At 41.1% G+C, this 26,989-nt stretch overlaps 1 protein-coding gene across 5 annotated transcripts; it reads right to left on the bottom strand.

Annotated features, from left to right (window-relative positions):
- Positions 1-1,798: 1,798 nt before the first annotated feature.
- IWS1 (interacts with SUPT6H, CTD assembly factor 1) lies at positions 1,799-26,989 on the bottom strand. Of its 5 annotated transcripts, none has more exons than XM_059730883.1 (14): positions 26,776-26,987; positions 25,025-25,140; positions 15,422-16,400; positions 14,259-14,454; positions 12,587-12,644; positions 12,128-12,228; positions 10,949-11,099; positions 9,007-9,089; positions 8,277-8,406; positions 6,927-7,044; positions 6,163-6,274; positions 5,188-5,244; positions 4,844-4,955; positions 1,799-2,206 (listed from the first exon to the last, which is right to left on the bottom strand). In XM_059730883.1, the coding sequence occupies exons 1-14, from the start codon at positions 26,807-26,809 to the stop codon at positions 2,075-2,077; spliced, it is 2,379 nt and encodes a 792-aa protein (XP_059586866.1). In that variant the 5' UTR covers positions 26,810-26,987; the 3' UTR covers positions 1,799-2,074. The 5 variants fall into 5 exon arrangements, with proteins under 5 accessions (XP_059586866.1, XP_059586867.1, XP_059586868.1 ...); XM_059730884.1 differs by lacking the exon at positions 26,776-26,987 and adding an exon at positions 20,823-20,850; XM_059730887.1 differs by lacking the exon at positions 1,799-2,206 and adding an exon at positions 2,214-4,241 and having other exon boundaries at positions 26,776-26,989.

Genomic DNA, 26,989 nt, shown 5'->3' on the forward strand with positions numbered 1-26,989 from the left:
AGGAGTTTCTAGTTAAATATTTGGAATGGGAGAAAAGGAGAGGGAGGAAGCTATAATTGCAGAACTCCTCCAAACAAGTTAAATTGTGGGAACACACTTCAACTTAACTGTTAAGGTCTCAATTTAAAAAAAAAAAATGTAGAAGAGCAAATTAATAGGAATCTTCCCCACCCCTTCTTCATCCTTGACCAAAGCATTTAAATCGTTCCCTCAGAACAGTGACAATGCAATCAAATGCATATTCTCTTTGCTTTTCATTATGGGGAAGTCTATCGCCAGGTACAGCAGGTTATACTAGTCTTGGAAAAGTGATAGAGTTTATCACAATATAGTTACTTGAAATAGCAGCACATTGGGCTCAATGACCCAGGAGTTCTCTTCCAGTTCTATGCTCCAAAACACAACATCCAATGAATTTAAAACCCCATGCCCTGCCATCTACAGTTCCAGACTGCTTTCCAGCATAAAACAGAGACAAAACGTACTGCCAAAAAAGTATATGCAATCGGAGAAAAAAAATCCCCCGAGAAACTGGAAAAAAATAATACGGGTGAAGGAAGGTGGTGAGAAGAGACAGCCTCAACCCAGATACATATGGGACCAAATTCCATACTCACCTATCTTGATGTAAAACTCCTGAATCCAGGGAGTTGTGTCTATCACCATAGAGCCAATTTAATAGCTGCAAAGGCTCTTCATGCAATTCTTAATTTAAAAAACCAAATCAACTAACAGCATGGGAAGAGTGTACTCGGACCGACATCACACCATACCAGAATGCTGGCAATGAAGGAGTCCATAAGGTAAGTTCAAATGCAAGGCTGGAGCTCAAAGCTCAGTATTTTGATTTTATCTGTTTTGCTGTCAGCTTCTGGAGTTCTTCTACAGCAGAAGCAACAGGTGCTAAGTGCTTTGACAACACAGAAGGCAAGAATCTTACACTATAAAGTAGTATAAAATGTTATATGCTCCATCAAGAAATTGCTATTTTCTCACTGAACTCCAAGCCTCCTGCCATTAAAAAGAGGAGAATAATTGTATTTCTCTTGTCTGGTTTTACAGACAATTAAGAATAGTTTCAGAGGTAGAGATACAGAATTCCACCCTGAAGTCTTTTTGCAGCAATCAGGGACAAAAAACAAGTAGCAGCACAATCATCTTAAAGGATCAACAGATCACTTCAATTATTCAGCAAACTAATTTCAGTCTCTTTAGGCAATCTTGATAACCTAAAAGATTCACAGTCCTGGCTTAGTTTCTCTTCCTTGAAAATTGAATTTGCAGGGGAAGGAGACAGGATTTTTTTTCGTTGATATCACAATTCATAGCACTGTCCTCCAACTGCAGCTAGTTGCTTCTCCAAATCATTCACCTTTGAAAACTTTGCCTTGATCTTTTACCAAGGACAGCCAGTGATTCTCAAATTCTTAGGTAGATCAAACTTTTGAGTTTGTATGAAGCACCTGGTATTTTTAGAGATATTCATGCAGATCTTGTCGTCTTGAACTCTGCACCAGGTGTTGAAAAACTGAATCCTTACAGCAGAAGAAAGCCAACATTTAAGGCGATTTGATCTCAAATCTGAGATCTTAAGTTGTCCAAAGGCAGAATAATAAGTCATAAAAATAAAAATGAAGGCACCAAAATAAAGGGAAAATGGAAGAGCTACACGGTAGGAACAGAATTCACACATACTGGCATTTCACCCACAATGCAAACTTCTTCCTGTTCTTTTGGTATCTCCAGTCTTTTCCTGGATACACACATTATTTTGGACCAAACAACAGACAGCCCCCCAAAAAATGGAAGGATATTTTATTGTCTAAAGTGTGTAGCAGTACAACAAGTATTTGATCTGTACAAAGGACACAACAGAGCAACTTTAAATACAGTCAGGAGGACGAAGTCCCAGAATTTACAAGCCTCAGACAATGTTTTTATAACACCAGAAAGCTGAACCAACAGTTTAAAGATACACTAAAAACCAAAAAAATTGTTAAAAAATGTAAAGGTCTCCAAAGAGTCTATGGGTGCATGGTCTTACAGCAGAGATCATGGGGCATTCTGTGAAGGGTCACAATGGCATCTTATTGCCCTCAATGCTGATTTTCACTGCATGAGCCGATCTGCTTTTTTTCCTGATATCTGTGAATTTCCGCATCTGTTTGTCCAGTCGACTCACTCCTTTCTTAGAGGTTCCCTGGAACTTAAAAAAATAAAACCTATTGAAAACAAATGCAGAAATCCCAGAGGCTTTATGAAATGTAAGGCATGCATGGTTAAATCTTCCAGCACCTGCTGCACTGCAACACAGGATCTGATGAAGTCCCAGAAATATTTAAACAGAGCTTGGGGACTGGGAATGAGGACAGGGAAGGCAGTACAGGTATATGCATTGCACATACAAGGATATCTACACACGCGCACACAAAAAACAAAAACAAAAAAAACATATCACACGCTAAAAGCTTTCATATTAAGGAAACAAAAGTAACCAATCACTGTCCACATGCCGGCCAAACAAACTATTTAGAACAGTTCTTACAATTTTTATTAAACATAGTCTTGTACCAGAGGTACATTTTCATGTACTTCACAAACTACATTTCGTGGTGGGGAGCGACGTGTGGACATTCCCACTCTAATATCCCATTCTGTATAATGTTAGCTGGGCTGAAGTACCAATCCAACTTTGCAACTAATTGTAGTAAATAGTAAATTAGATGTAAAAGTTGGATTGGTATTTCTCCAACAGGAGATTATTGGGAAGTGGGGTGAAAAGCAGAAGTGCCAAAGAAATCTAGCCATACAAAGTACTGCAAAAACTACTGCATTTCATTCCCTGTATTTTGACTAACTGCAGCTGGAAGATGAAGATGAAGCAGCAGTTGAGTTGTTTTGCACAGACACTGTAAAGATTCTGTAATGAAACAGGACAAAAAAAACAAACAAAGACGACCCTTTAAATCAGTAAACAATACTTCCTAGAAATGACGAGTTTTCATATATTTTCCACAAAGCTTACAGAAATAATGTGTGACGGACACTTAGCCTTTCACTTATAGGAAAGCAAAGAGGTTCAGGACACTATACGCCATATTTTATAGACATGTTGCAAGAGGCTCAGCTTTTACTTTCTGAAATGCTAAATGCTTATTATACACTCCAAATGCCACCCAGTTCCATCAAGCTAGGCTCATCTGCAGAGAAATCACTCCCAGTACCTGGATAAATATTGATTTTATCCATAATAAAGAAAACTGACCAACCAGAACTTTCATGCTTTAAAAGCATTTAGAGAATAAACTTAAGTAAGAATCTGAAATGTGTTAGAGATAATCCTGCGCTTAATTTGTACTATCTTCTCTAGTTATCAATCTGTGCCATTCCTGCTCACAATCTGAAATGCAGACTAGGAGTTGTCAAAACAATTCTCAGACTTTAAAATTTACTGATCAGTCTCTCTCCATCCCAGGTTCACAGCAAAAGACTCTTCTTTACTCACTCCCCAGTGGACTCTTTTCTCCACCTGCTACCAGCCCCTCCCTAAGGCCTTCCATCACAAAATGACTTCCTTGGCCAACAAGTGATCAGTCTCTTATTTTAGATCTTGTTCATATTACTAACACCTCAACCAGAAACTATGGAATGACATAAGGTACAAAACTGAAGTTTAAGAATGCTGCTTCTGTCATTTGTTAGATAAGTACCAAGTTTTAAATTAAAAAGCAGGCTCTAATCAAATGGGAACCCATTTTAGAATGCTGCATCTGCTCCTCTCTCCAACTACTTAGAACCTTAGACACAAAGGTATATTTGGGTGTAGCTGTTTTTAAACAGCACCTGCCAGCAGTATATACAGAAGCTGTAGTGGCAGGGACCATGGCAGAAACTGTGTGCTACATCAGATTATATCCTGCATCAAGTTACCCAGCAGGTCACAGTATAGACATTAAGGATTAAGAGGAGAGCTTTTCAGCATGTATCCTCTTACTCATACATATTGGTTTTTTTCCACTGAATGTGCAAACTGCCAACAGCTGAAGCACATGCACTGGTCACACCTCCCTTGAGGGATACCTCTCAAACTTGGGGAAGACAGTGTGTCATGGCTACAGGGGCATCCTGTTGCCTTCAATGCTGAACTTGATGGCCCGATGCACTTTGCTGAGTCGTTTCTGTTCAGCAAACCGTCTCTTGTGCTTTTCCAAACGACTAATACCTCTCTTAATAGTCCCGGGCTAGAAACAATATCTCAATTAATGAAAGGAAGGAAAAACAACAGCAGAAACAGTACAATTTAATGATCACTTATTCCACTTTCATTTTATTTTTCCATATGGAGATTCTGACATCTCCAAATTAAATTGGTACAAGGCAGATGGATGAGCCAAGATGAAATGCATGGGGCTAATTTATTTGTACAATATTCAGTCTTACCAAATATTTGAATCCCTCCAGTTTTGGGAGACCTAACAGGAAAAACATAATACTAAACAGACATGGATGGACTGGTCTGACTGCAGACAGACTCCAAGATGGTCTACACTAACTGCTTTGCAGTCATATCATTAGCCATGATAACCAACAGTTGATTCTTCTTAGTTATACACTTCCATTCCCTGGTACCTGAATGAAAGAACTATTTGATGGAGTTTACAAAGCCCACTTGGAAGCAGGCCATAGTCCCTCAGGCTACAAGAGGCATAATGCAATGAAATGGTGCACTGCAAAAGCAACACATCAGTGATGAAAAGACAAACCAATTCCCCAGGCTTATCCCATATACTAGATATATAGTCAGCTTATGAGACTAACTTCTTCCCTTAACTACACTGCTTACCCTGGAAGATTCCATTTCCACATTCCACTTTGGTCTGACCACATAGTCTTTGTTTGAGGGCATTGGAACCCTTGCACGAGCGCAAAATCCTGGATCGCCAGGTCTAAGAGCCCTGCAAAAAACAAGCAGGTGTGTTGTTAAAGAAGTCACTCATACAGACCAGAACACAATGAATACAGTTCTTTAAAATACTTGTATTTTAATTTGCCTTTAAAAACCACAAAGCACTACCACTTCAATCATCCACATTTCCTTTAAAAAAAAATCCAAAAGTTGCAGGGAGCCTACAGAGACAACCTGGATATCCTCACTAGAATACTACCAGAAAAGAAATAAGGACTTACTTTTCTTCTCCTGTTAACACTTTCTCCAGATCTCTTCGAGGGGTTTGACCACCAGAGCTGCACAGAAAAAGGAGAATGTTACAGTTATGACTGCCAGTCTTGATGAAAAATCAGTCATCACAAAAGCCAATTTCCAACCTATCCAGAACATTTGATGCATGTTCATCAGGTACCTAAAGGGAAGAATTGTTTACATCCAACCAAATTAAAATAAAAGATCCCTAACCAAATACAAGGGTCTGCAAAAGTAAAACCAATAATCCTTAGCAAGTGAAGCCCTTAACTAAAGTTAGCAATTTAAAAACAGACAAAGAACAGAGTCAGGTACATAGAGATCAATACCATGAGCCTGAAAGAACAAAGATCAGGGGCTTCTGATCCCAACTACTACATAATGAAAATGCAAGAAGCAATTGCACATGTTCCAAGTGTCAAAGTTGTGAAGAGTGATTATTTACCATTAACAAATCCTTGACTTCTACCCTTTGATCTACTGGCAATCAGTCCACCACAAGTGGAATGCAGCTGTAACCATCTCCCATTGCTGTGACAAGGAAATGAGCAGTAACATTTGGTTGTTGTTGAACTTGGGTTACTTTTTTAAAACAATTTACTAGTATACTACTGTGGTTAACCTTGGCGTGAAATTGGCAAGAATAATCCTGGTGAAGTCTGCCTCAGAAAAAGGTAAGCGTTCTGGATAGATTAGAAGTAATGGTAAATTCTGATGAGTATTATACATCCAACTTCACACTTAAAGAGCAGGCATCAGGCCTCAAATGTAGAAAAGAAAAACTCTATGAGAAGGACAAGACAGCAACCAACAAAGGTGAGAGAAGAAAGACTAACTAGAAAGCCCTCCAGTTTCCTTTAATGTTTCATTAGCAGTGAAGCTGAACTGCCATATTTATGTATTCTCAAAGGAGTCTCAGATTTGAAATATTTTCTTTGTTCTCAATGACTGCAGACTCTTACCTGCTCAATCGCCTTCGCTGGGGCATCTGTTCCAAATCTCTCTGCTCCCTCTCCTCTCTAGTCATCCCTTTGTAGTTTGAAGTAAGGCCAAAGATAGGTCGAGACCATTCATCTGAAGGATTTCAACACAAGGGACATGTCTCTAGCCAAGCATATTTTACCTGCAGGAAACTTCAGTGGCTCTAACTACAACTTTTAGCAACACAACTCATGTGTTTTTTTGTGGTTATCCCTGAACTGACAGGTGAAGTCACATGATTGTGACTTTTAGGGTCTTTCACACTGTAGCACACGATTTCTAAAAACCAACCTAACATTATAAGGCAAGTTCCTCCCTTCCAAGATGCCCCTCTCACTAACACCTATTTGCAGAAGGTGCTTTAATTTGCTTAGCCATCGTTTTAGAAAGCTGCTCATCTATAAAACCTGGAAGGAAACAGTATGGCACAAAGAAATATATACAAAGTATGGTGGTCCAACAGGGACTTGTAAACCACTGTCATTCAGTTTTTATAAGAATGAAAGATAACAGGGGAAACTGCAGGAGGAGCTAAATAAAACAATGCCTGTCTCAACTTGTATATTTAAAAGTTAATTTGAAACAGATGCCCAGATATTACACTTGCATCAGAGGTTCAGTTTGCTTTACAAACAGCAAGAAATCAATGTGTCACAAGAGAGGCCAATGCAGAGGTTAGTTGATAAAATGAGATACACCAGCCAGCAAAATACAAAATGGGCAAGACAGGGAAAAGGTTACATACTTATTAGCTTTCCTGCCATGTCTTTGTTGGGTCTTGATTCCTTCGGATGTTTGTAGAGGTACATCACAGCTCGCCCAATCCCACTATGTTTCAGAGTCTCTTGGCTCACACTGGGCAGCTGGAAAACAAAACCAATTTAATTATTGGTGCTAGATGGCAACAAAAATCCAAACCAATAGGTATAACAAAATAAGTATTATTGTCAAGTTGTGTAACAATTTGCTATTTTCATAAAAGCATAATAAACAACCGCTTATTTCCAGAAAATTATTTCAGAAAACATTTTTAAAAAGACAAACATAGAAAACGCAGGATTTCTCAAAGCAGTTGATGGTCGTTATCCATTATCTAGACCAGGGGTGGGCAAAATGCGACCCATGGGCCAGATGCAGCCCACCAGGCCATTCTATCTGGCCCACAGCGCCCTTAAAAAATTTAGAAAATTAATATTTATCTGCCCCTAGCTGCCTGTTATGCGGCCCTTGATGGCTTGCCAAAACTCAGTAAGCGGCCCTCCACCTGAAATAATGGCCCGCCCCTAATCTAGACACTTGGTCTGTTAACTGTGGATAATTTTCCTTAAAATTAATTTTGTTTCTTAAGTATGAAGTCGATTGAAAGTCATTATCAATCTGTTTTAGATCTGTAGTCTGCCACACTTGCAAAATACAAGGCTTGGTATTTTAGCATTGGGGCAGAAGAGAAGAGGAAACTTTTGTCATTATGGAGGTAGCCAACAGAACAAACTGGCCCTAAAAATTTAAAAAATACTTCAGAAAGAGAGAAGATTGGACCAAAGAGTATTGATAACTCCTGTGGCATTATGGGAAACAACTACTGAAAAAATGCAGAAACAGAAGACCAAATCAGGCATTCCACAGACAACAGAAGGCAAGTTTAGTGTCTAAGTACTTTAACTGTGGTCAAAAGTGAACATCATACCTGTGGCTGGAACTTGGGCAAATTTATACACAGTCACTGTAGTTAACCAACAATGGGTTTGTAAGAGAAGGTTCACTTTTTCATTACTAGACAAAGTCTCTCTCTACTATTTTCATTTTGTGGTCACACCGAACAAGAAATAAGATGATCTATTACAACATAATAGCTGGTGAGTCATTCAGTGAGACAGAAAAGATGGTTGACAGAACATCCTCTGTTCAGTGGGAATACTCAGATAGGGACCATAGTGCTTAAGAGTGTGAGGGAGGTTGAGAAGCTTGCAAATGCAAATTACAAACATTCTTATTTTCCTTTAATTAATTTACAATGTCTCTCAAGCCACATAGTACATCCTTTAATAACAAGAGTGAACCAAACAGTGACAGTGGTAAAACACCCGTTTCTAACCTCTTGTAGAATCTTTAAGAGTTCCTCTCGTATCTTTAGTGCTGGTAGACTCCGATCTGGCAAAGGGGAAAGCCATTCTTTGATAGCAGACATCACACCACTATCTATGAAAGTTTCCTTAAGATCCTGCCTGGAAGTTTTAAAATAAAAAGGAGGTCAGTTTCAGGAGCAGCAATGTTCCCACTTCAGCAAACTGGGAATGCAAATGATGAAAACACCTCAATACCCCTGCTGTACCAACATGCCCACTTACAGAACTTGGGCTTCACTTTTGACTTCTATCTTGTGGAAGCAATCCCTCCCAATGCCCTTTTACCCCTAAATCTAGGTGCTTTGGCATAAGCTACAGAAATAAAGACAGTGCTCGCTCCAAAGTGCAACTAGGCTTTAACATAAACATGTGAACTGCTGAAAGACGTTCAAAGTCTCCCAGTTCAGACTTGAAAGGGTAGAGCAAGAAAGTCATTAAAATGTGGAAATGCCATACTGTGAAGTGCTTTTCAGCCTGTTATACGTATTAATGCCTTTCAAGATAAATAATCATTAAAACATGAATAATTTCTTAACATTTTAATTGCCATTTATCATCTGTAGCACTTCATGCAGAATGGGAAAAATAAAGTGGTTTAAGACACATGCACACCACCCCTGGAGTGTAACTATAACTAGTTTTCTAACCCCAATACTCTCTAGAAAAAATAATTAAATTTGGGGAGAATCAGGCGCTTACTTTTTAAGATGCATAACTACAGTTGGTAGCAAAGTTAGCTTCTTTAGTGCTGGTTTCTTCTGAGTATTCAGCTGTCTATCCTCCTGTAGAGAGTTCATGAAGAAAAAAAAATTACTGATAACAAGCAATCTAGAGAAAGGAAAAAAAAATCAGTAAATCCTAACTCTTAAGACGTATGCAACAAAACGATTAGCAGTCTAATTGTGTAGAAGCTGCCTTCTCATGGTCCCAAAACCCATTTAAAAAAAAGATTTTCTGAGGGATTCTTAAAACTTTTATGGTCTTTAAGATGGCTAAATGAAATAGGAGATTCATATTAAAATGAAATCTACTTTTGTACTTCAGTTTTATTGCAATCCCCAAAACAAACAAGAATGAAAAGCTTCTATAAATTATTGTACGCAGCCAATTTATAAAACTTTTCTATTAAAAAGCATAATAGAACATACATATGGATAAAGAGCATAAATATCAAGATAAGGGGAAATGAAACAATACATACTTTCTTATGGGAAATGCATACAAAGAATTAATTTAACTTAAAAGTTTAGGGAGACACATGGCATGTCATTACTGTATTTACTTGAATCCAAGATGACCCTGAATTTAAGACGACCCCCCCCCAATTAAATTCTATACATGGAAAATGTGTAAGTATAACAAATATATACATTTTCTGTGTGTAGAATCCAATGAATGGAGGGTCCTCTTAGATTCATGCCCTCCAACCTACAACTAGTGGAGAAAGAGGTCATGGGGGGAGGAGCAGGAGAAACACAGGCAACACAATACTTTGCCCCCTGCTGCCTCTATCCCCACTTCCTCTATCTGTCTATCCCTTCTTCCTCCCCCCTCTAGTGCCTACTACCTTTTGAGGTGCCTGCCCACATAGCACCTGCCCCCCCCCCCCCCCCCCAATCATCATCTGCCCATCCCCAGTGCCCCCCTCTACTGGCTCTACCACAGCTCTGGTTCCACTGCAGCAGCGGTTGCAACAATGGCAGCTATAGCCATGCCCTGGAACTGGAAACCAGAGCCCAGGCTGGAGCTCTGGGATTCACTTTGCCACAACCAGGCTGGGCTGGGGCATCCATGTGCTCCATGCCCCAGGCTGGAGCAGGGCCAGCATCTTGCCAGAGGGTAAGCAACAAGGCAGTGGAGAGGGAGTGGGAACTTGGAGCCGGAGCAGCCACCTGCCCCCCCCCCCGCCGTCTTGTACTCAAATCCAAGACAAGATGTTTTTCCCCCCCTTGTTAAACATGTTAAATGGGAGGGGAGGGGAGGGGAGGGGTGGGGGGAGGGAAACCCTACCTTGGATTCAAGAACATACTATCATTCTCTCCCACAACTTCTGATTAACTTCATAACACTAATGTCTACTTTGTCAGTACCTAGTTCCACTATAGTACAACATTAAAGAAACAGTCAAAAATGAAAAGGGCAGCAGAGGAAATTTTACATATAACAGGCTTTTCATGATAAACAATGCTGTACAATTTGTTCTTTCCTATAATTATGTGAACCTGCCACCATCTATGAGGGTGTCATTAGTTATGCCATCTGCAATTTAGAAACTTTTCCTTTTGTCTAGAACATTACACATACAAAAAATCATAATAAAATAAAATGGACTGTGAGTATTCCAAGGGCTGATGCTACTGATGGGAATTAAGGTTTCTGTAAAAATAAGCAACTACATATTCAATTTCATGTATGTTAAAAATTCAGTTGTTCCACAAGAGGAGCTTTTGAATTTGGGTACATGAAAGAATGCTCTGATGCAGTACTACAGCAGTTTTAGATATTAGAAACTTTCAGGTGTTTACAAGTCATATTCAGAACACACAATACTGATTTCTATTCTATGCTGAATAAAAAATTACTTTGTCAGGGAGCAGAAGTGGATTTTGACAGATCTCTCTGGAACATAAAAAAATCTCACCTCTGCAGCTTCATTCATTTTAACAATCATGGCACTGACTACATCATCTGCATCACTAATAAAGGTCCCGCCGTCACGGTTTCGTCTGCGCTTGCCACTAAGGTTTTTCTTCCGTTGCAGCATCATGTCAAAGTCTGACATGAAGTCCATACTGAAATGCAAGGAAAGAGTTTGCTGAAAGACACCTGAGAATACCCCACCTTTTTCACCAGGTTTTTGCACTTTAACAATACAATCCCACCCACGATCACCAAGTGTTCTATACACATTAAGCCTCTAAACATCTCTTTAAGGTAGGTACAGATCCCCAAGTTACAGATTGGGAAACTAGAAAAAGGGATCCAAGGACTTTCTGAAATCACTTACTTGGCATCACAGAAGTCTGCCAAATCTGTACTAGGATTAATGTCTCCTGACTGCCAAGACTGTCTCTGTTTTTCACTCAGTTTATGCATATTCTTCTCTCAAAAACCCTGAACTGTTTGCAAAAGGAGGCATTACAGAGATCTATGTTCTAGCACTCAGTGTAACTGGTGATGGGTTACAAATAAATACTCTTAGACTACTTCAAGAGGGGATTCTCATACAGGCTGCTTACAGACATGGGGGAAGGTGGGAGGGGAAGAGCACTTTAATTTCAGCTCTGTGCAACCCCGCACTGAGCACAAGGCATGCCCAGAAGAGGCATAGCATCATATCAGTTTGACCTAATAGCTTATTCAATTAGCTATTAGAAAAAAGTGCCAAATAGCCCTACTGCAGTGCACGATCTATAAAAATGTTGGGTGAGCTAGGTCAAACTGATGAGTTTCCTCTTCCAGTAAAGCACTGGGGTTTTTTTGGTGGGTTTGTTTTTGTTTGTTTGTTTGTTTGGGGGGGGCTTCACATCTGTCAGCACCCAAACTGCTTAAACTAGGGTTGAGTAGTCAGCTATTCCACAGTATCTTCCAGCAAGAAAAGATTAACAAGAGAAAAAGAGAGGGGAACTGATCTGGTGGTCTAGTAAGAATTCAGTTTACTTTGACAATTTGGTCTGTCACCTTCCTATGCTGGTAGATAGCCCCTTCAGCCTTTGTGGGAGCCTCTCAACTGAAATCAAGTGTTCATGGAAAGGAGTCCATATGGTCCACTTAGCAAAAAATTAAGTTCATTTTCTGCACTATCAACCCAAAGACTTACTGTTTCCCTCTTTTAATATTATCATCAGAGTCTGAATCATCTACTGTCTCTTTCATCTCTGCCTCGGCTTTTTCTTCTTCCAAATCTTCCTGGTTGAAACCCTGTTAGTAAAAGCAATACAAATCAGTGGGTGTTGATTTTGGGTATCTCACATACCATATGCGCTTTATTTTTCCAGATCATCTTTACATTATTTTCTAAAGCTAGGCCAACACTTTCTTATCTACATCAGGAATTTTTACAGATATTACTTTCCAAAGAGCAGGACTACAAATGCCATTTAATTCAAACTGTCTCACTGCATCCAACAAAGAGCTGGGGCTTGCCTATACATGAAAGTGATTCCAGATCAAGGTATCCAGATAAATTTAAAGAGTGGCTATTCTGAAATAACTCCACATATAGGTAAGCTTTTAAGATTCTACCAATTCATCATCCAAAAGTTCACAACACACTTACTGTAAACTCCTCTTCCTCCTCATCACCAGATTCTCCAAATATATCTGCAATAAGGTTCCTGTAAAAGTAGTAGTTTATTTATTATTCTCTTTCATTTGTAGTACACATCTCAACAGCACATGGCAATAGCTCGATCCACATTTGCTGGGAAATTCCTGAAGCAACGATACAAATATCTGAAACATCTGAAAGAACTAGACTGTTCTCCATTTCTTCCCTTAGAATCATAGGAAGTTAGGGACCAACCTCCTGCTCAAAGCAGGACCATCCCCAATTAGATCATTCCAACCAAACATTTGTCCAGCCAGGTCTTAAAAAACCTCCAAGGATAGAGTTTCCACCCCCTTTCTGGGTAACACATTCCAGTGTTTTACCTCCTAGTGAGAAAATTCCTCCTAATATTTAAACTTCTCTTGTTTTAACCTGAGACAGTTGCTCCTTGTTCCATCATCACTGAGAACAGCCTAGCTCCATCCTCTTTCGAACCCCCCTTCAGGTAGTTGAAGGCTGTTATTAAATCCCTTGTCTCCTCTTCTCTAGATTATATAAGCCCAGTTCCCTCAGTCTTTCTTCATAAGTCATGTGCCCCAGCCTCCTCACCCTTTTTGTTGCCCTCCACTGGACTCTCTCCAATTTGCCCACATCCTTTCTGTAGTGGGGGGCCCAAAACTGAACACAGTACTCCAGATGTGGCCTCACCGGTACTGAATAGAGGGGAATAATCACTTCCCTTGACCCACTGGCAGTACACCTACTAATGCAGCCCAGTATGCCATTAGCCTTCTTGGCCACAAGGGCACACTGCTGCCTCATATTCAGCTTATTGTCCACTGTAACCCTCAGGTCCTTTTCTGCAGAGCTGCTGCCCAGACAGTCAGCCCCCAGCCTGTCCCAGTGCATGGGATTGTTCTGTCCTAAGTGCAGGACTTTGAACTTGTCCTTGTTGAACCTCATGAGATTTCTTTTGGCCCAATCCTCCAACTTTTATAGGTCTCTTTGAATCCTAGCCCTTTCTTACAGGGTATCTACTACTCCTCACACCTTGGTGTCATCTGAAACCTGCTGAGGGTGCACTCTATGCCATCTTCCAGGTTCCTGATGAAGACATTGAACAAAACCAGCCCCAGGACCAACCCCTGGAGCACTACACTTGATACCAGCTGTCAACTAGACATTGAGCCATTGATTACTACTCTCTGAGCCCGATGCTCCAAACAGGTTTCTATCCACCTTATAGGCCATTCATCTGTCCTTCCTATGACTATTCTTTAGGCCATTAGTTGCTTCACTTCCAAACCACGTATCCTGCACCTTCAGCAGATAGTAATTCCCATCAAAGGTTGAGTGAAATAGACATCTGTTCAGTTTTCCTTTACTTTTGGTGGCCCATTGGTGAATATGCTGTGTATAAGGATACTGGAGGCACTCCACGTGATACCAACTAGGCATCGAGACATTAATTACTACTCTCTGAGCCCGATGCTCCAGCCAGTTTTCTAACTGCCTTGTAGTCCATTCATCCTTCATCCTCCGCCTTATAGTACTTCCTATGATTCTACTCTTCAGGCCATAGTGGATGTTCGTAAGGTAACCGAAGCTCATCCATCTTCATTCAAGAAAAAAAGTCTCACTATTTATAGCCCCATAGGAATTCATATTTAGGAGCACTTACTCTTGCTCATTCCCTGATTCACTGTCACTCCCAAATAGATCTTTCTCTTCTTTTTTCTTTCCAGCACTGTCCTTTCTCTCCTCCTCCTCATCTTCACTATCTGATGCTACAACACTCTTCTTTGCTTTACCAGATTTCTCTGATGTATCACTGTCAGATTCTTCCACATCTGACAGGATTCGTACTTTCTTTGCAGCTGCCAATAGAAAACAAATTATTACTGGCCAATATAACTGAGGGTCACAAATCATCCACCCCAATGGCTAACCTGTAGCCAAAAGCCCCAACATTCAAAATTTAACAAAAAAACACTACAAAAAATGTAGAAATTCATTAGGTCCTTGACAGCAACCTCTAATACAAAACATAATATTCACCGTGCTTTTAAATCCTCCTGCATCCTGTAAGACGTTTTTTTCTAAAAGGAAGTTGTCATCATAAAATCTAGTCAATTGAAGGAGTAAGTTACAACTGTCTCAAATACTATTCCTATCCCGTAGTGCCAAATTTTGTATTTTCAAAATTGTTTCTCTCCCATTTGTATTAAAAACTACACAGAATAACAATGACTACAGAGAAACAACAATGAATGTGTCTTTAAAACGACATGCTGTCAAAACACAAGAAGCAAATACATAGCAAAGAAACTTATTTTTCTGATCTCTTAAAGCTCAAATGAACTTAAATGCTACTTTTTAAATGTTAACAATTTAGAAAGAAATGAAATTTTTGTCTTTTAAGTGCAGATATGATCACAGAGCAACCTTGTGGAATGTCATGTTTATTGCCTGAGCTGCTTAATTTACAAGAAATAAATGTTATTCTAACTTCCATTCTCAGCCTCAAATACTTAGTTTGGAACCTGGAATTCAAGCTGGATTTTTTCTAGCTCATGTATCAACAATAGTAAACATCCTGTAATGGAAACTTAGTTTTCTTAATGAAGCATAAACCATATTAGTCCCTAACTCATTCTCCTAAAGTTAAAAATAACCCTGGTTTAAGGAGTGATTAAATGCATCCAGAAACACACAAAGAGCAAAGGATTTGGTAAGATGATGCTACAACTATTCCCAGGTAAAACTAGGTTTCCAGGGAGACCCATCCGAAGGTAGGAAGGTCATTACACTGTCAACCTTACTATTTACATAGGATTGCCTTACGTGTTTTCTCATCATCCTCACTGTCAGAAAGGACAGCTGTTTTTCTCTTAACTGATTTCTCCTCCTCTCTCTCTTCTTCATCACTGTCTGCTATTTTCCGTATCTTTGGACCTTCCTCCTCGCTGTCAGAACCATGAAATCTTTCTCCTGCCTGCTCATTATCTGAATGATGAGAGTCATTCTGTGCTTCCTCTCTTCTGTTCTCTCCATCACTGTCAGACTCTATTTTTTGTTTGCGTCTGGGAGCATCCTCATTCTCAGAGTCACTGGCTGTATGTTTTGGGGGCTCTTCATTCTCAGAGTCACTGGCTGGATGCTTTGGGGGCTCATTCTCAGAGTCGCTGGCATGAACTTTTTGAGGTTCCTCATTCTCAGAGTCACTGGCTAGATGCTTTGGGGGCTCCTCATTCTCAGAGTCACTGGCTAGATGCTTTGGGGGCTCCTCATTCTCAGAGTCACTAGCATGAACTTTTTGAGGTTCCTCATTTTCAGAGTCACTGGCCAGTTGCTTTGGGGGCTCCTCATTTTCAGAGTCACTGGCCAGTTGCTTTGGGGGCTCCTCATTTTCAGAGTCACTGGCCAGTTGCTTTGGGGGCTCCTCATTTTCAGAGTCACTGGCCAGTTGCTTTTGGGGTTCCTCATTTTCAGAGTCACTGGCCAGTTGCTTTTGGGGTTCCTCATTTTCAAAATCACTACTGTGATCTTTTTGAGGTTCTTCATTTTCAGAGTCGCTTGCTCGGTGATTTATGGCATCCTCATTTTCAGAGTCACTTTCGTGCTGATTTGGATGGTCCTCAATATCAGAATCACTGTCTTTACCCCCATGAGTCCCTTCATTTTCAGAATCACTGGCATTGTGATTTGAGGGCTCCTCATTTTCTGAATCACTGTCTTTTTGCCTTGAGATATCTTCATTTTCAGAGTCTGTCATGTGATGTTCTCTAGTTGGACCATCATCTTCGCCATCACTGTGCTCATTCTGGAAAACAGAATCCCAGGCAAAGGTTAGATACATTAAAGGGGAGACTCATGTTTTCCAATTCATTTCCCCTTAATTTATTTGTGGGTGTTGCCATCTGAAAACATTTCTTAAACAGAAATAGGAATTAAACTATCTATCTATCTGTTCTATAGGTATAGCTTTCCACAGCATGCTATCAGATGATTCAGAGTAATTCAATATTAAAAGAGTAAAACAACATTAGAACACTAAAACAGTGAGACTTTTCATTTGCTGTTTCATCACAGATTTCAGCCAGGACTTAAAAGAAGAAAAAAATGAAATTTAAGACTACGTTATGGGACCTTATTTTGAGGTCATTGCTCAGCACTTCCTGGCAGGGTGGGGAAAGAGATGGGAAATCAGTTTTATGGTGTTTTAAGCTGGGCTGCGAAAAATCGTGTTTTAAAAGTTTGGTTTTAGATAGTCACTTTTCTATGGAATATGTTCCGCATTTAGTTACTGGTATTCTTTGTATTACAGTTCATCAAGAATGGAAAAATTGGGGCTTGTGCCCTTTCATTTAATTATTTTTTAAACCTGCATACTGTGCATCTAGTTTCTCTGTGAAAGACATGTCAAAAAAGAAATCCCACTAACTGAAACAGAAAGCAATTCTTAGTCAAACTATTTTATTTACACATTTTGGTTTACTGAGTAATCAGCATTTTGAATAAAGACATTGTTTTTAAAAAAAGAGATTCAATACATCAACCCCTTAAGCTGAGAGTTACTGATACACATTCTTAGACATCCGAAAGGTCCACAAACAAAACTAGGGAAGAAAAAAGGTGATATTCTTGATGCTTCAGAAGAGAAACATAATTCTCTTTTTATAAACTAATGCAAATATACATCTGATCTGTCTAAAAGTTATTTTTTTTAAAAAGCTAAGTTTTTAGAAAAACTTTTGCAGATGACTTTTAGATATGAATGTGGGTAAGAATGCCTTACTTTTTAATTTATTCTTGTTAGAGAAAGCATCCACTCTCCTGGCAGAGGTAAATATTACATTTTTCCTGTAAAAACAATTAGACCTTTCAGTCCTCCATTCCCAGGATTTCCATTTCAACAGCTCAGAGTGTCTAAAACTGCTGACAGCAGAATAAGCCCAACTCCTTCCCAAAACATACAGTGAAGTCAAAAGAATGCAACTCCTCTCCTTTGGCACCTCAAAGAGTGTGTGCGCATCATCTTTCCCGCATCCCAAGTTTTCACTTGGCTGTACATTTAAATTCCTTTCAGAGGTGGCATTCTTTATCTAGCCTTCTATTCTTCTATGCCTCTTTTGTTCCCATCATTCAGAACTATAGACAGTTTTAAAATCAATTGTGGAGTCTTAGCCTGTAGGGTCAAAGTGCATTTACACCAGAACCACAGTGAACAACACTTCTGATACCTAGTTTTATTTAACATTCCCTTGTATATTCATAAACTTAAAAGTGTAACGCTATTTTAAGAACAGATTTCCCCATCATCAAAACACCTAACAAAAACAAGAATGTTTAAGGTCTTAAACCTTGGATTTCAGTGATGCTTTAATCTCTAATTAGCAACCTATAACCTGCTAAATTATAATACAGCTCCAAACAGGATGAAGCAACAACATGGTACTCAGTGTTGCACAACTTTAAAGCATGGCTATCAAATTTATCTTCACTATTTTAATGTTGCTGAATCTCACTAGTGCTATAAAGCAAGACTAATAATCTCCCCAACTGTGTTTCTTTCTCCCTGCAAGGTTTAAGGCTATTTGAAATGCATGATCTTAGTGTCAGCATCTTAAGTAGCCCCCATTTTTCTTGGTCTATAGACAGCTACTGGGGCTCAGTTAGTGAAAACAGGTAGTAAGAACCGAAACAAAATTATGAAAATAAAAGTTCCTCCTGCAGGTAACAACCAGAAGTCCTGAGACCATCCTGTTAACATCTCCTGCAAGTTTGGCATTTGCTAATCATAACATTGACTCTATTCCCCTCCACTTTGTGGTTTTTCTCCCACAATATACTGGGAAAATGTACATCTGTAGAGTTGAATGCTGCATTTGAGGAGTTTTCTCACTGTATTTAGGAGGAAGATCAGGAAGAAAGCTGCATCTAGGAAAGAGGAAGGTAAAAACCACCTTTGCTTGGTAATGTTATGGTAATTACTGAGAGGAAACATACCTTGGGATGGTGTGGTTTATAGCCAAGGAGGATTAGAGAATTTTTGATGGACTAGCCCTGTATCTTTTTCCTAAACTTAAATATTGTTCTCTACATATTTCACTGACCTGCTGATCATGAAAATAAGAAATATTCACGATAACAGCAGCATGAGACTTTGCTGAGAGCGGAAAAACCACAGAAAAGGTGGAAATATTAATGGATTAATTCTATTACCACATAACCTGCCAGGACCCTTTTAGAAACCCTTTGGCAAACATGGAATTAGGAAGAAAAATAATTTTATCCCAGAATACATATTAAGAACACTACATTTTGGTTAGCCCAGTAGTGTTGGCTGTTGGGTAGGGTTTGTCTTCAAGAATAGCTACAAACAGCTTGGTAATTTGGAAAGCACTCGAAAGAAATTAAAGAAAAATCACTGGAGGGCAATATTAATAGAATGCCATAGATAAAAATGCAATTGCAGATTGTAGACTCCAGAAATTCTAATGCTGTCTGCAAGGAATTGTTAAAGCAGACTGACAGTAAGAGTCAGAAGTAGGATTTGTTTGGTATCTTTCACTGGAACATCATAGTTGGAAGAGATATTCAAGCTTCCAGGCACAAAATGCCCTTCCCTCCAGTCCACAAATGCAGATGCAGCCTAAGCTAAATACGAGTAGAAGCATCACCATTTGTACCAAACAGTGTTTAACTTAGCCTGCACCTGCTTCTTTCCAAGACCTGACGAATGGTGTTTCATGCCTAACAGTTTGTTAAACATCTTCCACAGCTACTAAGTTGGTCCAGTAAGACAGAATTAAATACACTGTGCCTCTTGAATTTTTTGGCTACAAAAATATTACTACAGCAAGAGCCAGGACATTCTTAACAATGAAGAAGGAATACACCCTGTTTAGCCTGTGCAATGTTTGGTGAAAAACTATCTTTAATTTTGTTTGTAGAGTGCACAGCCCCATAGTATTCAATCCTGACCAAGTTCTCTGGACCCTATTTTAATACAATGCCTATTGAAGACTTACTGAGTAAAAACACAGGGAAAAACAAAGTAATTATGAGAGCTAAAAAAAGAAAAAAGGGCTTTATTTATAAGTATTCTATTAAGAGGTTGCATTATACTTCAAGTATGTAGCAATGGGGTGGGATGGGTTTTTGCAGCAAGAGACTTGGGATCTAGAGTTTAAGATAATCAGTTTTTACCAGTTCGTCTCTAAATATTTTTCTAAAGTAAATTATGTGACAGTTAAGTATTTAATAGCAGATTTTTTTCTATTTTTTATTTTCCAAATGCTTAGTTTAAAGAAAAGCTTTTAGGCATCCTCAAAGGCAGGTAGGTCTCAGGTATCTGCCCCCCCATCCCTTTTTTCTCTAATTCCTTTGCTCTCTTTTCTTCCTCCTCTTTATCTATAAACTTTTTAAATTAAGATGTCCTTAATTATTTCTTTTAGCTGAACAGAATTCCATAACAGATTTTAGTACAGTAGGATGTAAAATATTTTAAAAGCAAACTTACAGTGTTAACTCTATATGTAGAAACAGTAATAAATGAAGTTACTGCCTCAATGCACAGCCCCTGGTTAAAGGTAGATGTTTTTTCCCACCCCTCCAACAACGGACCAAGACAAGAAGAAAAATGTCTGCTACCTAGTATGATCCCACAAATTGTGACGGTTATATGCAAATATACATAATCATATCAGATGTTGATGAGGCAAATGATTTTGTTTTTAAATTAAGGAAAACATGAAAAGAATTGTTGTGGTTTCATTAATGGTCTTAGGCACAATGCATGAGGAGGGGTCCTTATAACCACACAAAGCCCCAGTGACTTCATTTAAGATTCCATGTAGGCCTCACTATAAGGTTTGGGCACTAAATTGTACAAACACTGTAAATGTAATTTAATATGCATTACTGTACTAAAACTGTATGTTATCTAATTCTATTTGGCTAAAACAGAGCTGATAAGGACATCAAGGAAAATATTTATAGATAAAATGGGATTGGGGGAAGGAAAGCCAGAAAAGAATTGTAGAAAAGAAAAACCCACATACCTGAGACCTACATAAGTAAATCCTCAGGATCCCCTTTTCTTTAAGTTAAGAACCTGGGAAAAAAAAGTTTGAAAGTTTAAAAACCTCAGTCTGTTCATTTTTTAAAAAAATCTAATTTAGAGACGAAATAGTAATTAAATAGACTTATCTGATGAGGCTGTCTCAAAAGGTTTTATTACCCTTGAATGTCATGCCTCCCACACTTTCCTAAGGATAAAGAAAATAAGATATAAGAAGAGGTAGATCACCAAAAGTCACTCCTTTCAGGAGTGCTGCATGCAGCAATTTGAACTACATCTCTAATTACAGCACTGCAGGAAAAATAATTAAAACTACAGGAAAAATATATTAAGATACATTTGTGATTTTTAATTTTACACAAATATTAAAGCCTCAGCTTTAAAATCTAGCACTGGAGGTCTTGTCTGAAATGAGATGACAGGTATTTTTCTGTGTTCAAAATACAAAGGAATATACAAACAGCCACATTGTGCTTAACTCTTAGGCTTCAGCACACATTAACAAGATCACTTAAGGATGCTGCTGCCTGACGTTACAATGTTTAATGTTATTTAATGATATTGGGTAGCTTAAAAACTGATGATCAAAGTAACAAGAAAGTCTGTTTGCATACTTAAACTGGATCTCAAATTACCTTAATGCAGGGACGGGCAATTATTTTGGGTGGAGGGCCGCTTACTCAGTTTTGGCAAGCTATTGACGACTGCATGGCAGGCAGCTAGGGGCAGCTAAATATTCATTTTCTAAATTTTTTAGGGACCCCACGGGCCCTAGAATGGCCTGATAGGTCACATCCAGCCCACAGGCCGCATTTTGCCCACCCCTGCCTTAATGTAATATGCAATGCAAACATCCCACAAGAATATAAAGAAGCTGGAATGATTAATTCAATATTCATATACCAGATTAAAAGCTTAATGGCTTCAGTATTATCTTCCCTGCTCACAATGGCAATTCTTTTAGAGTATGATAGAAGTGGGGAAAAAAAACACTAGTCAGTCAATAACACATTATCTGCTCTTCATCCAGCATTCACAGGAGCCATCCCTTTCAGAAAACTTTGAATTTTTATTTATGTGAATGTTCCTCCCACACAAGCCCTCAAACTTCCTCCCCTCTATAGAGGTTGAAGGTCTACTTAGGCCTAAGCGGCCCACTGGGTTAGAAGTGGACAAGGTATACCACTTTCTGTAGCCAAGGGTTAGTGATGTCACTAACATTACATCTGGCTACCTGGGACTCTCCAGCTCAAATGAACAAATACCTATTTAAAGCAAGGTTGACTAGAGGTTGTTTTTGGCATGAATACAAAGCAACTCCTACTTCTTGAAAGACTCTTCCATAAAAATGATGAAGGGATCAGTTCCTGAACTGGATTCTTCTGCAGTAAGCAAAGACACCCCCTCCCAAACATGGCATACTACACTTCATTTTATATTTGAATTCAACTTTAAAATGATCTGTGCTTCAAATCATTAAAGTAGGCATTTGTTCCATTTGCTCTTTCAGACACTGTGCATTTGAATAATATGCAGAAATTAAACACAGTAAGTTTTACTGGAGAATCAGACCAGGTTGGCATTCCACACCAGAGTTAAGGAGGAAGTCTTTCAGTCCATTACAGTGCCATCGTATCATTCGTACAGTTCTTTAACATAATGCACACAACCCTCACTGACATCTGAATCACAGAACCCAATTTCATATAAATAACTATTCATATTGAAGCGAACCCATTTCATTATGAATGTCAAAAGGTTGTTTATTAAAAGGCAGAGCTTCATAGACCTACATCATTCCATTCCTTGTTGAAAGTCAGGAAGAAATTTTGGCAAGGAAAACTATGCCGAGAATTCCCTCGCACTGTCCCATCAGGAATGGGGAAAAGGGATAGCGCTGAGCCCATGAAAAACAAGCATGGGAATGTAGGGGATCTACATGGAAGCTCTGTTCCTGCAGCTGCTCTGGATCCTGACAGTGTTTCCCCCCCAAGTACATAGCTTCATCTGTAGCATGCATCTCCCCCATTCCCACGTGAGCCAGTCACCTCAACACCCTTTATGGAAGCCCTCCCAAGGAGAAAATAAAGGAGAGAGAGAAGTGGTGACCCAGAGGCACCTGTACTAAATGTTCACATGGATGACCTGTATTTCACAAGCAAAGATTCTTTGGTGGGTTTCAAGTAATACAATGCAGCTTATTTTTAAAGTGAAAGCACTGACAGACAGAAAATCATGATAATGCATACATAACACAGCAAACCTCCCCCATGCCTCCCCCATAGGATATGGACATACAAACAAGGGAGTAAGAAGGGAGGGGGCAGGAGAAATTACCACATCATTGGCTCTGTGATAACCATTTCATATGTCTAGTCCTACTTCATGGTAGAGTGAGAGCTAAAACAGGGCAACTTACAACTGAGTAAAACAGAACTATACCATGGGACAGGCATAGACAAATTAAGCTATCATGCAGCAGTTGATACACAATAAATGCACTTCCCTCCTCCACTCCCTTCAGTGCAGCATAATGCATCTATTCAGAGGCTTAAAAATAGATCAGATTTTTATTATTTATTGTAAAATGCAAAAAACCAAAAACAACAAAAAAACCTTTTGACCTTCTACCTTGTATGATTAAATATCAGCATACAAAGCTTTATGGCACAGCTACACACCCCTGAAAACCAGCATTTAAAATATAAAAACCACATTTACTAGGTCTGTGAGATTCAGAGGAACAGTGATTTGATTCGGCTGAATCTGAGGATATTCAGTGCTGAATCCTATTTGGCCAGAGACTATACAGGCAAGCAGTGCTGGTGGGAGCAGCCGGGGGAGCCCTGGCCCGAGCCAGCAGCACCGGGAGAAACCGCGGCTCATCCAGCTGCTTCTGTGCTGGAGCAAGGCAGGTAGTGCTGGCAGACCCAGGAGAAGCCATGGGAGTTGGGTGAATGATTGGGAGCTGGGGGCAATCAAACGGGGAGCTGGGGAATCGAAATGGGGAAACAAACAGGGGCTTTCCCCCCAGCTCCCAGTTCAGTTCCCGGTTCGATTTCCCTAGCTCCCAATCATTCCCCCAGCTCTCCGATCATTCCCCCCAGCTCCTGCGGCTTCTCCCGGGGCTGCCAGCTCAAACCGTGGCTCATCCAGTGGCTCCCCCACCAGAGCAAGGCAGGCAATGCTGGCAGCCTTGGGAGAAGCCACGGGATCAAACCAGGAAATGGGGGAAGCTCCTGTTTGTTCCCCCAGCCCCTGATCATTCTCCCAGCTCCCAATCATTCCCCCCAGCCCCCACGGCTTCTCCCAGAGCTGCCAGCACTGCCTGCCTTGCCCTGGCAGGGTGGGGCAGCTGGATTAGCCGCAGCTTTAGCCAGCAGCTCTGGGAGAAGCTGCAGCAGCTGGGGGGAATGATGGGGGAACTGGGGAAATAGAACAGGGATCCATGAATCACTCATACCTCCCGAGGCTGGAGGGACACAGCGACTGCCTGCAGGTGGCAGTGAAAGTGTTGGAGGTGGCGAGCGGAGACCACCTGCAGGCGACCATGGCGGCAAGGGGGTGGCGAGCTGTGACTGCCCACAGATGTCAGCCAGTCTCAGAAGGGGCACATGCCCACCCCCGACTCGTCACCTATGCCAGGAGCTGGGGAAACAAACTGGGAGCTAGGGGAAAGCCCCTGTTCATTCCCCAGCTCCCAGTTCAATCCCCTCAGCCTTTGTGGCTTCTCCTTAGGCTGCTGACACTGCCTGCCTCGCCCCAGCAGGGGGAGGGGGGAGGGCAGGGCAGCAGGACGAGCCGTGGCTTCTCCCGGGGCTGCGGGCTCCAGTCAGGCTTGTCCAGCTGCTCCTGCCTAGTGCCTGCCTGTATAGTCTATGGCTGAATCTCCGAATCGATTCGGAGGCTTCCAATTCGATTCGGAGAGATTAATGGGTCTCCCAATTCGATTCGGATTCAGAGATTTGGCTGCTGAATTGGGGCAAATCTCTTCCAAATCGAAGTCAGCTACCTAAGCTTCACACAGCCCTAATATTTACAGCCACACTAAAAAGTGATATCCACAAATATAGTTCAGCACATCATTGCAAAAAGCTCATAAAATTTTACTAATCTAAGCCAAAAAAAAAAATGGAAATCTATTCTTTAATTGTGATTATGATAATCGCTAAAAAGATGTACCTTGTAAAAAGTGTATTTACTTTGACCACCTATGCAAGCAAAGTTTTGCAGGGCTGTTTTAGAGTCTGGTTAAACCCAACATTAAGTCAATCTCCATTAAAAGAGTAAAGCCCACTATCACTCAAAGCCAAACTACAAAGATATGTTTCACTTGATCAAACTAAATATTTCCCTGATACCTCTGAATGATGCTCTATGCTTCCATTGTCTGATCCAGAATGCTGCTCGTTTACATCGTCTTCAGCCTCAGACCCTGAATCCCGTTCATCCTGAACTGGGGTAGCTCCACCATCATCTGTTCCAAATTAAAGGGAAAAAAAACAAAAAAAAACCCCACATTAAGGCTCAACATCATTTTCTTTTAAAATATTTTGACAGTTACAAGGACCAGGGAGTCTGTAAGCATGACTCATGAACGATACCAAAATTAAGAAGGTGTTAGAATGCATAGTTGAGAGAGAGAGAGAGAGAGAGAGAGAGAGAGAGAGAGAGAGAGAAGGATTTTAATCTCATTCTCTATATTCTTAGAAATTAGTCATTTTGGATACATCTCTTTGGTCTACCTCTTCTGATGACAGTCACAGAAGTTAAAAGGCCACAGATGTGCCCATTACTCTTAAGAGACAGCTCACAGAACTGCTCACAAATACTGTGACCATTAGGTTAATATATTAACACAATATTTGATTACTATGTTATTATAAAACTGCTGTCCTTAAGACACAAACTAATACCGATGAAAGTGTCAGAAAAATGATTCCCAGCCTCTCACATCCACAGCCCATATTTGCCCCATCGTATCCATCCCAACCCAACATGCTACAACCTACCAGTGCCATGCAAAGTCCCAGAGCCTACCTCCTCCTGGTCCACTTGACAAGCATGCTGCAGACACCTGTGCATGCTGTGCACACGTAAGCTGTGTCCAAAACTGAAATAATATAGCCACAGCACAGCACCTGGATGAATCTTGGCAGGGCTAATTAGTCTGCCCCAACACCATCCAAAGACGGCTCTAATGCTTCCCATGCCAGGACTAGCGCATAAAATACAGCTTGGGGCCAACTGACAACCTCCTCATCCCGCAGACTCCACCTCTGCAGCTCCCTGGTTAAGAATCACTGTATTAAAGCATCAGGCAGTAACCAAAGCAATAACACGATTAACTAACAAGCCTACAGAGGTATCGGTCTACAAGCTGGGTTCCAACTACGCTGGGAAAGAGGCGCATTAACACACAGTACTGCATTTGAAAAGGCCTGACTGAAATCAATATACGCTGCAGTTTTATTGTGCCTTAGCTGCACTTGGGTTTTCAAGCAGGTGAATAGTCAGGTTGCAGAAGCACTCCTACCTCCCCCTAGCGCAGACGTGCTTTCAGAGACTCAAGAAGATTTCTGCGTCTTGCGTGTCCTTGTCTAGCCAAGAACTTGAGGTATTAGGTTAGTTCAGAAAACACCTTGCCAGTGCTGGGTAACACATGGCAGGAGCCTGGCAAAGACGCAACACGCTGCCTCTAGCAGCGCCAACTGGGCCACAGACTAGTTTGCTTCAACCGGCCCTTGGGCTCACACTGCGGGAAACATCTCTGCTGTCAGTCGAGGCATCATCCACATTGCTCTCCGCAATCTGGAGCGGCGGGGACCCGCTCCCGGCAGGCGGCCGCACCGCGGCCCTAAGAGCTCCGGTGCCCAGGCCCTTCCCGCGCCCACAGCACACCCCGCCGCGGCGCCAACCAGCCATCGCCCCCGCCGGCCGCCACGCAGGAAGCGGCGGTTTGATTGGCCAGGAACAGGCTCGGGCGGCAGCACGCCCTTCCCCGGCCGGGGCGGCCGGACGGCAGGTCTCGCACGGGGCCAGGGACCCTCCGCGCCGCTGCCGCAGGCGGGGCAGCGCCTGTCAGAGCCGGGCCCCTCCCCGCCCCCGCTACCTGACTGGTCCCCGCTGTAGTAGTCGCTCTCCATCGCTGGCCTCCGGGCCCCGCCTCCCCCTCGGGGCTCAGCGCTGCGGGCGGAGGGGCGGGGCCCCGACTCCGCGGGCCGGTGCCTCGGACGCCGGTTCCGGCCCCGTGCGGACACCCCGCGCGCCCGGCGCTCCCTCCTCCCGACTTGACCAGGCCCAAAATGGCGCCTCCCGCAACCCCT

Source organism: Alligator mississippiensis, chromosome 7, assembly GCF_030867095.1.
Source record: "Alligator mississippiensis isolate rAllMis1 chromosome 7, rAllMis1, whole genome shotgun sequence".
In the NCBI taxonomy this organism is placed as follows: Eukaryota; Metazoa; Chordata; order Crocodylia; family Alligatoridae; genus Alligator; species Alligator mississippiensis.